Source organism: Oreochromis aureus, linkage group 2, assembly GCF_013358895.1.
Source record: "Oreochromis aureus strain Israel breed Guangdong linkage group 2, ZZ_aureus, whole genome shotgun sequence".
Taxonomy (NCBI): domain Eukaryota; kingdom Metazoa; phylum Chordata; class Actinopteri; order Cichliformes; family Cichlidae; genus Oreochromis; species Oreochromis aureus.
This window is the reverse complement of record NC_052943.1, coordinates 5587999-5602585: the sequence shown is the minus strand read 5'-3', so window position 1 is coordinate 5602585 and position 14587 is coordinate 5587999. Positions and strand designations below refer to the sequence as shown.

Sequence of the window (14587 nt, the reverse complement as noted above, 5' to 3'; positions counted from 1 at the left end):
AGGATTCTCTTGAGTATCAAATGATCTCGCTGTAACTACATTTCTCTTAGAATTGGAGTGCAGAGACATTACAGTCCAATACATCTGATTAAACAGACTCCAGGTAGTGACTTCTTCAGGCGTAACTACCTGTCTCAAGCAGTACCTTCCTATTTGCGTTACGGTTTGATATAGTGTGTCTGTTTGGTACCGTAATTGTTCGGTGCGTTCGGTACACATATTAGGATGCGAGTGTTATTACAAAGAAGGAGTCTCTCGCTGTGCACCAAAACAAGGACGCTGTTCCAGGGACTCTTGAAATGTGTTCATAAAGCGCCTCCTTTGTGTAGCTGTCCGTGGTGCTGAAACCAGGCTTAAGGTGATAGGAGGCGTGTGTGTGTGTGTGTGTTGGTATGTGTCAGCAGCAGCAAACCAACAACTGGGCACCTATGAGTCGTCAACTGAATCGGTGTAAAAATGTTGACAAGTGACTGAAAATGTTGACAAAGACACAAGAAGACTTGTAGTTTTTTTTATCGTTTTTTCTTTCTTTCTTTTTTTTAGGCAGTTCTAACTCAATTGTAGTGAAGTGCTTTACTGGAATGCTTCCCTCTTTTTCCCCGAGATGTGATAGTGTATAGCAGAGTCAGCCTCTGGGTAATGAGAATATATGGTGAAAGGTAGCGTTCGATGTCTTTTTTTTCTTCTGTGACCTAGTTTTATTTATACTTTGAAGCGGCCTGACACTAGTCATTCTTTGCCCTGTGCATGAAAGAAATTTGTCACTTTTGTATTTCTGTGCATGCATGTTGGCCTTGCACCAGTGCATGTGTGTGTATGTGTGTGTGTACTCCTTTTTTTGTTGCTCCCTCAGTAATAAGAGCTTAACCTTATTAATCACATTAGTGTGCCGAGGGTGGCTCTGGCAACACTCACACATGCCTCCACAGACACACTCAGACATGCGCACACAGGCAGCGACATGTCAATCTGTCATTAGTTAATAGCTCATTAGCACAAGGTGATTAATTACTCTGGCAGGGTGTGGGGATGAGAAGGATTGGGGGGTGGTGGGATGAAGGAGGAAGGAAAAGGACCACGGAGACACTGAGTCTTTATGCCGAGGGAAAAGCGAGTCAGGGAGGGTGGTGTGGTGGTGTAAAAACGGTAACCTCCTCTTGCTTCCCGTAGATATCGATTTCTGGAGACTATGCTGCGAGCGCCATTCATGCATGTGTGTGTGCACGTGTGTGTGTGCGTGTGTATACACATGCATGTACGCTCCGCCTTCTCCTGGAGGTGTTTTGCCTGGCTGTGTTCTTTCCCGTCTTGCGGGAATCAGCTGTAAAGGTTAACTAGTCTTTTCTTTAGCTTTCAGCCTCATGACAAATGACCATGTTCAACCCATGGGGCACCTTACAGCAGACCTGCCCTCTCCCCTCCTCTTCACCCACTATCCCCTGGTGTTTCAGTTCATGAGGCGGGTAGTAGTGGGAGAAACGAGAAGGTAGGTGGATGGTAGCAAAGTAAGGGAGAAAGAACAAAAAGTGTCACTGAGGGAAGAAAGAAACTAAGTGCTGAAGAGAAAGCATGAAAAGGAAAAAAAAAAGTACTCAGTAACCTGCTAGGGATATATAAATTGACAGGTTTCCATTTAGACTTCGTAGTTTGAGCTCTAGAAACCCTGTATTAACCTGTGAGTGTAATAGTGAGATGAAGAAAAGAAAAGAAGGAATATAAATCTGCATAAAGGCTGCACAGGTTTCGCTTCAGCTCATGCCGTTACATGATCCTTGCTCACCTTTGCCTGTGTGACCTTTGCATATTCTTTTCTTTAACACATACGTCTGCTTCTCTTTACATCCTCTCCGCACAGCCTTGTGTCCTCTATACTGAATTACAGCAGGTTGAACGGCCTCTCCAGTGAGCAATTCACACTGAGTGGGGAAATTGTGTGTGTAGCTCTCATACATGTATACACCTGATATATATGGTTATACAGATATGCCAGGTATAATGATGCTGAATGGCATTGATAAATAGCCAGCTTGAGAAAATGCATTGCTTTGTGTTTGCGTGCGTGTGTACGAACATGTGTATATGCGCAGGGGTGTGTGTGTGTGTGTGCATGATGGAGTATTACAAGGTGTTGTCAAAAAAGCAATTTGTTTCTCTCTCAGATGTTTTTTTTTCTTTATCATGACAAATCGACGTGAACCTCATCTAAAAATCCAGCATCTCCTCCTGCACCCCCTCCAATTCTACCCAGGCTGCGCGCTCAACTTTAATATGATGAAGTCATAACCGCAACCCCACCCTCCCCACTACCCCTCCCTTCTACCCTCTTCCGCCGCCACCCCAATCGCCACCCCTTCCTTTTCCCGCCGTAAATCGACTCTCAGCACCTGCTAGCATGGGTGCCGAGGGAGAGTACCTGCCCGCGTGCGCGCGGCTCTTGATCTCCGCATACATATGTGCGAGCATGTGTGTACGTGCCCCCACATATCAACCGGAGTGTGCGCACACCGGGGTGCCACAGCGGCACATTGTGCACAAGTCACGACGTGACTCGTTGAGGATGATGAATGGCGTGTGAGAATGTTGCATGAAGAAATAGAAAATGGGGCTGACAGTGGTCCCCTGGAGTAGAGCCTTATGGGTCATACCTGCTCATCTCGTCCTCTCTCTTCATTACTACACACACCGGATTCTTTGCCTGTGTAGCAGCTTCATACCTGCTCCTCACCGCATGCAAGACTGTATCTGTTTAATCAGCGTCCACTTCTTTTTGAGCGGCATCCTTGTTGTCCGACTCATAGCAAAGTTTACCTTCCACATTGCTTCTCCGGCGTGCAAAAACAGAGAAACGCACAGACTGGCTTACCAATGACTAGCTTATATATCCTTCATAGTAGCGTTGAAATATCTGATGAGCAGCTTTGAAGATGCATCGCTGCATAATGTCTGATAAGTGTCTTAAATGATGTGCCTGGATGCATACTGAATGTTGATTAATGTGTTTAATCATGTGGGGTTATGCTAATATTGTAAAAACATGATGAGTTGGTTGGCCTCAGCCTTTTTTTTCTTTTTGTGGTTGACATTTGACTAGATGTGTGCCCTCTGCTGGGCAGTGCGAGGACCTTCACTCACCTGGTAACCTGCCACCTGAGACTTTGGCTGGAGTCCGTTTATGGAGACATAAAGAAGCACAGTTTTGTATTTTAGAAGATTTGTCTGACAAGCTTGATGTGCAAGGTTCTGTTTATCCTTGTCTGCCACTGAACAAATAATTTATGATTTTTTTTTTTAAAGAAAAATGAAAAGTACCATTCTCACTTTTTCATTTTATCTTGAGAGGTTTAAAAAGTGTTGTTTCACAGGCTGCCATCGTCCTGCGTTGTTTGACATTGTATCGTTCCTTTTTAGGCACACGGTGTGGATGTGAGCGTGCCCATGTGAGATCTGACATATTACCGGCTTCAGCGCCGCAGTGTCCTCTGCCCTTCCTCCCCCGCGTCCTGCTCCACGTCTCCGCTTTGCTGCCTCGTCTTTTCTCCTTTTAACCTCACCCCTGTTCTCCTACCTTTCCTTTCCTCCTCTCTTTTTCCATCTCTCCTCTCTCACACCCACTCCCTTGTATTTTCCTCGTAACCATTCTATCCTTTCCCTTCTCCTCTAATGTGCATGCTTTGTCACATTCCCATGATTCTGTCACTCTTTCACTCTCTAGCGCTCGTGGGCTCCATTGCGTGTTGCCGCCCTCGTTGCCACCTCCTACTCCTCCTCCTCCTTTCTACCAGTACACCATCCCTCTTTCACTGTCTCACCCCAACCCCTTTTCTCTTTCTCCTTCGGCTCATTCGTTAGTTCCCGCCGTCATCCTTCCTCCCCCTCCATCTCGCTGGTGCATCGCTGCTGGGAGAGCGAGGGAGAGAGAGCGAGCGAGAGAGAGAGAGAGAGGGCAAGGGAGCTGGTGTGTGTGCGTGTGTGTGTTGAGTCTGCTCTCAGTCTCAGCTGTGGGCAGATGGAGGATGGAGCCACAGCCACATCTCTCCTTGTCTTCTGCTCTGCCTGCCACAGGCTGAAAGGCGCTCTCACTCTCAGTGTTTTCTCATCCATCCATTCCCCTGTGCCCGAGTTGGCCTTGATCTGTGACGGATTGAGCAAAAAAAGGACTGAGGACTAGAAGCAGGAGGGGAGACAAAAAGACCTGCAGTCTGCTGGAAAAGCAGGGAGAGCAGTGCAGGGCATTGCGCTCATCATTTTTTTCCCCCCCGGTGTTTTGGTGTTGTGCCGTTCATCTCTGCAGAGCAACAGCTACACGTGCGCAAGTGTGTCGATCCACATAGCGCAAGTGTGTGTGCGAGCACGCGCATGTATGTGTGTGTGTGTGCGTGTGCTCGTAGCTCTTCGTTCTGCTCTGTGTCTCTTTCTCTCTCTCTCTCTGCTCCTGCGCGGTGCTCCAGCACTCAGCTAGCGGATTGTGCTTCACAGAGCTCACTGAAATAGGCAGAGAGAGGAGAAGGGAGGGAAATCAAGAGTGAAGAAGAAGAAGAAGAACAGCGAGGCAGAGGCGACAGACAGCGAGGACTTTGATAAGAGGGAGAAAACAGAGTGCAAAAGATTGAGAATCAAGAAAAGAGGACTCTTAAGGGAACAGAGAGGAGTGGAGCGTGGAGGAGAGGAGATAAGGGTAGAGGGTTAATGAGAAAGAGCGACAAGTACGGAGCGATGCATCACGCAGGCAACACAGGAAGGACCAAGACCCTCTCTCACGAGACAGGTAGGACTCTCGGATACTTCTTTGTCACTACAGCGGTCAGATGGCATCGTGCTGTGTTCTTTGCAGACAGCGGGAACAATAGAGCCACGCTCAAACTTCACTCTACGCAAACCCCTGTAATTCGTCTGCTGTGGATGAACACACACGGATCTTGAATTATTTATGCTTTTTTTTTCCCAGCCTGCACATGTTTAATTTTAATGACTCGCCGTTATATCACAGGTTATATATATATACATATGGCGAAGTGCGAGAATGTGCGTGCACGGTGAAGGCAGTGGTGGTGATCAAACGGCATACATCTGAATAGAACTTGGCTTTGATGTGCCCTTGAAGTTATGATTGGCATCCGTGAATGCCAGCATGCGCCGTTCGGATGCGATTCCGAGTGGGTTTTTTTATTGATTTGAAGTTGGATGTAAGAGCATCTTTGTGTGTCAGCCACCCCAGCCTTCTGGTGAGCACGTTCCAATTGACGGCGATTGCAGTGATTGACAGGCAGCTGATGGGGAGAAATGGATGGGACACAGGTTGTCCCCCCTCTCCACCCCGCTCCACGTCGATCTATAATGTATTCATCTGTGTGTTCTTCAATATTTACAAGGTTATTTCGAGCTATTTGCCTTTTTAATCTGCTGTTGATCAATTGATTGACTATTTAGATGTGAGTTTCATTTATTTAAAAAAAAAAATAAAAGTGGTTTGATGAGTCTCAACTCCCACGTGTGAACGGACCCGCAGGGGTCATCTTTAGCGTGGCGGTGTTGTTTGACCGAACAGTTTGACCTCCGAGGGAAAGGTTAAGCACGTCTGCGGCACATCTCTACGTCTGTATCCATGTACGTGTTTGTGTTTGTGTGCGAGCCATATAATAGTTGTTTGATTGCTTTGTGGGTGTGTGGGGATTGCTAGCACTCGTCAGGCTAATCAAACAGTTCCCACAGAAAATCACAACGTGGCACACACCCCTCTCAGCAGCTCTGACACATCTGCCTCCTATCTGAACAAACATTATGAATTTACAAGCTAGACAGGCGTAATGTGTGCGCATGTGTGTGCGTGTGTTTTTTTAAGATAAAGGCAACATTGTCTAAGGAAATACAAGCCTTTGACAAGCTCACACAAACTCCCTGAACCGCCCACACGCATACACATGCACACAAAGCCACCCACCAAACACACACACACACACACACACACACACTCATCTGTTACAGGGATCCGGCCCAGTGGTGGATAAATGTGCCTTTCTGATTGCTGCCACAGACAGGACGTGATTGGCATGGCAGACCGGGGAATTAGCCATGGTTTCTATGGTGACTAATTAGGAGGGTCCTGACTGGTGGGTTTATGAAGACAGATGACAGATCGGTGGTTCACTTCCTGCTTTACAGATTGTGTGGTCCCATTGGCTAGTGGGAACCCCCGCTATCTGAGACAGACAAACCCCCCGCAGGCCACCTCGCACGTGTTCAGCTGTCACCAGATATGCAGAAAATTAAAAGTTGTCCTTAACTGCGATGATCACAACATCCGACTGTGAGCATATTTGCCGTACGTTGTACTTTGGCTCCGAGCAGACCGACACGCAGACTGATAGGTGGGATAGATGTCTGGCGTGGCCTCGTTGCTCAGCCTCTGCTTCACCCACAAAAAACAACACACGCTCGCCGCTGTAGGCTAGACGTATGCATATTTAGAGGCTCATTCAGAATACACCCTTTTTTCTTTCTTTTTTTTAATGTGACAATAAACAAGTCAGAGTCACACGCACACACCGATTATGTAGCTATAGGGCATTTGAGAGAGAAATAGGTGTGATTGGGTCCATCTGTGACACAGAGAGGGAGAGAGAGAGAGACAGAGAGAGCTCCATCTGTGGACACCTGCCCTTCCTCCAGGCTACCGTCCCTTTTTCTCTCAACTGCCAACAAGATCTGTGGTCGCACAGGTGCATGTGTGTCTGTGTGTTGTGTTGTGCGTGTTTGTGTGTGTGTGGGGGGGGGTTTCACAAATCAGAGGGAAGATCTGCGTGTTTCATGCAAGGTGTCAGAATCTTATTGTGAGGAATTTCACACAGAGTCTCGCTGATTTCCAGCACATTTGCGAAAACTAAAACTCAAAACGCTGTCACAGGTAAACGTGTGAACGTAATTGATATTGGTATTGTCCTTAAACACAGTCTGTTTTATATTATTGTCTTCAGTTAAGGCGTTTCTTTTTGTTTCGTTTTTGAAGGTAGGGCTAGCTGGATGCTTGTTAACGGCACACCTGTGCTTTTATTTAAGGTTACAAAGAAAAGGGAAAAATAATATTACTTCTTCTTCTTCTTCTTTTGCTTTTTTAAGTCTGTAATCAACACTTCTACTACTCGTTGTACCATGAATAATTGATTCCCCTGGACACAAGCAATCCAGCCTACAACACACTTGGACACCTTTAAAAACAGACACACACACTGCCAGGAAAATCTGTGATACCAGGTAGAAGAGAGTGAGCCTTCCCTTCCGTTGCGCTCAGCTATCCAGCCTACCTCTCTCCCTTTCTCTAAGCCAGGCACCAGCTCCACCTAATGGCCTCTGCAGGTACTGAGGCACTCACACACACACACAAACACACACATTCAGACAGGCTGACATGCACACACATGCTTTGATTAAAATGGCTGGAGCGCGATTCCATGTCACCAAGACGAGCGAGGTAGTTAGGAAGCCACAGAGATAATGGCCGTGATTTTTTTTTTCCTTTTTGGGTCGGACGCTATTTATTGGAACACAACCCCTCCACGCAGGCAGCGAGGGGTGGAGGAGGAAGAGGGGGTGTACACACACAAAAGGAGAGGTGATTGGAAGAGGCACAGAGTAGGAGAGGGAAAAAATAGCAAAGCGATTGAAGAAGACGTGGATGTCAGGGCTAAACAAATAAGCATGTGTGGGAACAGATGGTAATAAAGTTCTCTGTTACAAGACTAGTGGCTCGTACGCACGCTCACGCACACGCAGACCCACACAGGCACAGCTTGATTATGCGGAGTATCGGGTCATGAGTCATTAAGACTTTGCCTCAGTGAAGCTGACTCAAAAGTGAGCAACAACAGTCATCTACAAAGGCCGGTCACTAGCAGTCATCTCCCTTTCTCCCGTCCCTGTCTCTACTCCGTCCATCTGTCTCTGTCTGCTCCCACCCCCCATGTTTCCACCTATTTCGGCCTCTTTGCCTTCTTCTGTACTTCTCCGCCTTCCCCAAACAAATTCCTCTTCCGCTTCTCTCTGTGTTCCCATTCTGCTTCAGGAAAATGAGTTTCACTCTCGCTTTGCTTTCCAGTTCCACCTTAAGCCAGAATGCGCGTATACGTGTGTGTGTGTGTGTGTTGGTGTGTGAGGGCGATGCGTCCTCAATCACAGTGAAAGCATTTGTTTCCCTCCGCCAGGGGAGATAGATTAAGTATTTCACTCCCTTTTCGTCGCATTGGCTTTTTTTTCTCCCCCCCCCTTCCTTCCATCACTGCATTTTGTCCTCCCCACTCAAGGTCAGTTGGAAGATTGCTTTTAGCCCCTTGTGTCCTCCCCAACACCCCATGTTTTTATTGTGCACACGGCCATCAGTGCTGGTGTATAACACGTTTGTGCATGTTTGGAATCACAAGATTGAGGCAGGGAGGGGGCTCAGGTTGTACTGCTCTGTCTGACCTGTCTCTCATCAGGTAAGCACTTATGTGGCTGGGGTTTTTTTTGGATGTGTGTGTGTGTGTGTGTGTGTGTGTGTGTGTGTGTGTGTGTGTGTGTGTGTGTGTGTGTGTGTGTGTGTGTGTGTGTGTGTGTGTGTGTGTGTGTCTTGAAAAGCTGGTAGTCAATCTTGCTTTTCGAGTCCATTTTGAAGGGAAAATAAATAAATGGAAAGCGAAAAGAATCGTTAAGCTTAAACACGCCAATATTAAAACTTTAGGATCCTGGAGTGTTTTTTTTTTAATTGAACACACTTTTAAAGTTTTAAAGTAAAATGCTTCAGAAAGGGTTCCTCACAAATTTTATAGATACATTTTCCTATGTTAATATTTAATGCCTTTATTGATTACTGAACGGTATACTGTATGTGTGTCTGCTATAAAGTGTGTGTGTGTGTGTGTGTGTCTGTGAGTGTTTTTTGTATGGACGGTTGGCGGTATTAATTTTCACAGTGGTGATTTGGGTGAGTAAAGGGCTGGCAAGCTAACTGGTGTTCTCAGCATGCTTTTGTGTGTGTGTGTGTGTGTGTGTGTGTGTGTGTGTGTGTGTGTGTGTGTGTGTGTGTGTGTGTGTGTGTCTGATCAGTGAGCTGGCTGGTTTTACGCTTCACTGCCCTGGCTGCTCATCCATGTGTACCATCTGCATGTGGCGCTGCCATGTGTGTCACCTGTACCCCCAACACATCCCACTCCTCTCATATCTCTAAGCATCCCTCCATCCACGCCTGACACTGTCTCAGTGTCTTCTTATCTCTTCTGGCTCTTCTGCTTTCATTTCAAAAGCTAAATTAGAAAAGGAGAAAGAAAACAAAAGCGTGGCATCACAGTTAATTTAAAGCCCTTTCTCTTACTTTCTCCTCCATATTAATGCAGAAGAATTCGATTTTTTTTTTTTTTTAGATGTATTCATCATTTTTTTTATTCACCTTTTTAATTTTCCCTTAAGCATCCCATCCCTGAGTCTGTGCAGCTGTGTAGGATGCAGCGTTACGCCATTTGTTAGCCATGCAACACTAACGCTCTGAGTGATCGATCCGTGCCAAAGCTAACTACGAGACAGATGAAAGTGTCACAATTACAGTCAGGCTCAAGTGATAAATTGATCCCCATATTTCTGCTAGAAACGAGTTTTTGTCCTAGAGATGCCATCGTTCATCTATACAGCCTCATTATACCTTCTGCTGTAGCAGCGACAGCCGTGACTCATTGACTCATCACGCCGTTGTTTGTAAACTCGAAACCCGACTAACCGTTCTCCTTTTCATTCCTCATCTTATCTAATGTTTCGCATTTCTCTACTATCTGCACCCCTCTGCTGCTTCTCCTGCTGCTGCTGCTCCTACCTCCCGTCCACGTATCCCTTCTCAGCACCTCCCTTCATCTTTAATATCCTTCTCCCCAAAGCACTGACTCCAGCTTCCTGAACTCTTCACCTCTTCTTTTGTTCTCCCTCCTGCATCTCTTCCTCTTTTCTCGTGAACACTCTCCTCAGGTTCTGTGTTATTACCATAAAAAGAAGGAGAAGAAGAAAAAAAAGGAGGAGTGACTACCTTTCCTCCAGCCCCAGACTGTGAGTCACACCGCGCCGCCAGCTACTGGCTGCTTCCCTGGCTGTCAAGTCAGGACAGATGTGAAGCTGATTTTAAGGGATTGGGTGAGGACAACAGCTCATGCATTAGTGCGTTACACCCGGCAGTTTCAAAGAGCCCTGCTTCTGCCGGGGAGAGTCAGGTATTTTGGCTGCGCAAAAAAAAAAATAGGTCAAATATAGGATTGTATTACAAGTGCAGAAAGGGAGGTGTTTCTGTACTCGCATCTAGCGGAGGAGCTGTCCTCATTGCCGTAGTTTTGTGTAGGGCATAGCTTGAGGTGCTTCTTTTCCCAGTTGCCAGTGCTGTGTTTGGATACTTGAGTAGCTTAATGCACAAATGGCACTGATGGAGAGTGCAAAATGAGGTTTCCCTTTCGTGCTATATTCTTCCCCTCACTGTGGTGCTGTCACATTCATTTTTAAGAAAGAGATTATCGATTATGTGTGTGCCTTAAATCACTTAAAAAAAGGGAGGGGGGGGACTTTAAGCTCGTCTCCACGCAAAGAGTAATGAATTACAGACCAAGTTTTATTACTTCGGAATTACTTTGACGAACAGAACGAAATGGCTCATCCGAAAGACGTACATTAGCCGTCCATCAATTTTGTGAGGTTGGGGGCGGGGGGTGATACACATTCAGCTAAAATGTTTTTTCACTTCTCCCTCAATTAACTCGACATAATGTTCTCACTTCCGCCAGGAGACGATTAAACAGAAAAACATCATCACGGCTTCCATTTTCTCTCTGTTGCGGTTTTCTTTATTTATTTATTAATTTTTATTTCTCTCTCTCTGCGCTCAGTCACAGTGCAGGCATATTTACAGCTCAGGAGGGATTTACTCACTAGATTCAGCTCACTTTGAACTGTAGACTCTGACTTTGAAAAGACTTGTAAATGTCACTGTGTGTTGCGCTGCACAAATAAGACATTATGTGGCTTCGTAGCTCAATGCATAATCTATAGTTACATAACATTTTTTTTCATTCTTTTCATTACCAGCGTTAACGCCGCTCTCATCCTAATGCAGCAGAAAGTAGCTCCAACTACTAAACAGAAGACGTGTGCTGAGGAGACGGTGCGCTGTGACCTTGCCTTAGGGATGATGACAAAGTGAAAAGGAGTCTGTGCATGTGTGTTAGCGCGTGTTTGTGTGTGCATGTGCCTGTGTTACTAATGACCAGCGCTTAAGGGGGAGATGAGGGGGAGATGGGCCGTGCAGGAGGGCAAAGGGGGCACCGAAATGATTCCATCGATCATTCTCGATCACCTAAACAATGTCACCCGGCACATTCATCTCGCCGCATGTGTGTCTCTCTCTGTCTACTTCACTCTCACCGTCTCTCATATTGACACACATTGTGGCTCTCACCTTTTGTCTGTCTAACCTTTTTCTCTGTGTGTATACACATGTGTGCTTTTCAGACTGATGCTTCAGTGATGGCACTGGCCAAATGCCAGCTATTCCACACAGTTCCATTAGCATTGCGAAGGCTGGCCGTAGATTGCTATTGATTGCCTATGGCCTCTATTCACTGGCTATTCAGCGAGAAGCACACACACACACAGACGCACACTTGTGCGCGCTGAGAGGCTCGTGCACAAGAAAAAGTCTGGAAAATGTGAAAGCAGACGCAGACTTGAGTGTTTGCGGAGTTTAGATTTGTTGGGTTTTTTTGGTTTGGGTTTGTGATTTATTCATTTAACTCTGAAAGAGAAATGGATGAAACACAAGTTAAATATTTTATTAATGTCATTTCAAAAATATTCTTGTGTTATTCTAAGTGTCGGCTGTTATTTTAGAGAAATAGAAGAGAAAAATATCTTGGTGGTTTGACTTGCTGTTAAACAGGCCTGTGTGCCATGCGTGCGGTTGTTGGCTTTGACAGCGACTTGAGGACACCGAGCCTGTTGATGGCTGAGCTTTGGATTTTAAAACAAATCAATGCCAAGTGGCTGGACCCCGCAGCCACTTCTTAATGAGAACCCCTCCTCAGAGATGTTCGCACTCCCCGCGTCCCCACTTCTTTCTGTTCTCTTTTTCGCCCGCTGCTCTGCCTCCATCTTCCACGCCGCTCTCACTTTCTGTTGCTCTCAATTATCGCACCTTTTTTTGCCTCTCGCCCGGTAGAGAAGATCCTCATATGCGCGCACACGTACTCCCAAAGCTCAGTGTTTGCACACCTCTGTTTTCTTTTCCTTATATTTACACTCGTATATCTTCTTAGATAAGCTCAGTGTCAGCAGACCCTTCACTAACAGCGGCTCAGTCTTATAGTCATAAAGGACTGTGCCTCTACATCCAATCACAGTGAATGTTTTCTATAAGTTTCAGGAGATTGTAGAAAACCTGTCACTTGATAATGCACATACTACTGCTATTACTTACTACTTCCAGAAAAGGAAAAAAATCTGCAGTACCTGCAGGTGTGTAAATCCTCCAAAAGCCGAATCTATTGTTTACCGTGTGTGTGTGTGTGTGTGTGTGTGTGTGTGTGTGTGTGTGTGTGTGTGTGTGTGTGAGAACACGTTGAGGGGATTAGGGATGTAATGCAGGATTATCCAGCAGGTAGACTTCCCACTTCTTCTGCTGAGGAGGAGATGGAGAGTCGGCGAGGATAGGGAGGAAGAGACGGATGGACAGAGAGGAGTGAGCAAAGAGAGCAAAGGAGTCGAGGGAGGAAGGGAAGTGTAGCGAAGCGCAGTTTGCAAACTTTATACAGAGAGGTAGTTTGGAGGAGTTTCACATGCATGAAATTAAAAATAAAGATTTACATAACAGATATTGGGAAGGGTGTTTAGAAATCGTGTTTCAGGGTGATTTGCTTAATAAGAATGACAAAAATATACACACATTCACAGCAATGTGCACTCCAGACCTTTAGCAATTTGTTCTGCAAGCACGCAGCAGCTCCGTGATGATCCACTTATCTCTGTTCTTACTCTAAGAAGCAGCAGATGATCTAAGAGCCCTGTTCGTTTTACATTGTGCAAACAAGTCAGCCATGCTTCTCAGGGCTAAGTCTTTTAATGATTTATAGACAAGACGCAAGTTTGTTTCTTTTAATACTGTGACACACCGGAAGCCCGCACAGCGCCTGAAGAGCTGCTGCAGCAGCGTGCGAGAGGAGAAACGAGGCGGGGGAACAGGGGAGCGCTTTCCAGGTGAGTTTTCGGAAACCAGCAACGGGAGCAAAGCATTGCTCCATCATGTGTATTTGTATAATAGTGTCAGCAAATTTCCCTTTGCTCTTTTTGTCAGGGTTCTTAACATTGTTAACTGCGCATCGCTGTTGGAACATAACCACACAGATATAATGAGACTTGAGTCATTGCCATTGCTCTGTTCAGAGTGTTTTGTTTTGTTTTTTCAATTTTATTTAGAGCAGCATAGTGCTTCAAGGTCCCCGCTACCTTTGCTCATCAACAATTGCCAAGTATTAAATAAAACGTGAGCTGCGCGAGCAATGTGAGCAATTCCTCCGCCTCCCACCCCCAGAGTATAAAGTCCACATGGGGCGATAGAGGCAATTTCACACACACACATATGCGTGCGCACAAACATACTTAGAGCATCCGTGGCTCTGGATCTGTAGCTTTTTGTAATTGTTTTGGACTAATCCGAGTTTTAATATGTCTCACACAGCGGGGAGGCCTTCACGCCTAATAGACACCATGGATTTGTTAAATCACGTCTGTCTGCGAATGTGTGTTTTGGAGCGAGAGAGAGAGAAAGTGAGGGTGTGTTTGATTATATACGAACTCCACTTTGATGACAGTTTGTTTTGGAACGTGCCCGTGTGTAATTTAATGAATTTAAAATAACTATAGGAGTATATGAAAGCGAAATGACACACGGAGGCACAGAGAGCATCTGCGTGTATAGACACAATACTCACACATAGATGGGGGATACACACACACACATCCAGCAAGTGAACCCTTGGCAGTACTTCTCCAGTCTGTTTGAAGTAGCGTCTCATGGGAGGCAATAGGACTGTGGCAGTGTTTCACCCACTCAAACACACACTGGCTCCCAGGGAAAGAGGGATTGCAGAGAGAAAAGGCAGACAGAGGAGACAGTAGGAGGAGTGTTTCTGCTCAAACACACTCCAGCTCGTCTCATCCCTTTCTCCAGGTCTGTCGGAGCTCTGAGAACAGGTTGAGGTTGTTTACAGCCACACTTCCCTTTCCCCTCGGTGCCCATACGCTCATATCTCGCTCTATCATCCTCACGCCGACTGGGTGAGATTGAAACAGCGCACTGGGGGATGCAGCAAGGATATTACCCAGGCTGCATCAGCATCAGACAGGGAGACTTGCCGTTTCATTTCGTGGCAGCCTCAATTAGAATAGCCGGACGGAAGGAGATGACTTTGTCCGCCGGAGCTGAACTCAGACACCAAAAAGCTTCCTGATAAAAGCCTCCCCTCAAGAATATTTTAAAACTCGGTTAGGGCTCTCTGACTGAGAAGCACTGCTCTCTGTTACTGCTGTAAGCTGCGTG

General features: G+C 46.1%; 1 protein-coding gene across 1 annotated transcript in view; it reads left to right on the top strand.

The window, feature by feature from the left end:
• The first annotated feature begins 4713 nt into the window (after nt 1-4713).
• The window catches only part of tenm2 (teneurin transmembrane protein 2), a 112046-nt gene continuing 102172 nt past the window's right edge, over nt 4714-14587 (top strand). Inside the window, exon 1 of the mRNA XM_039622778.1 lies at nt 4714-4765. Within this exon, the coding sequence (XP_039478712.1) occupies nt 4714-4765 (52 nt within the window). The remainder of the gene's footprint in view (nt 4766-14587) is intronic.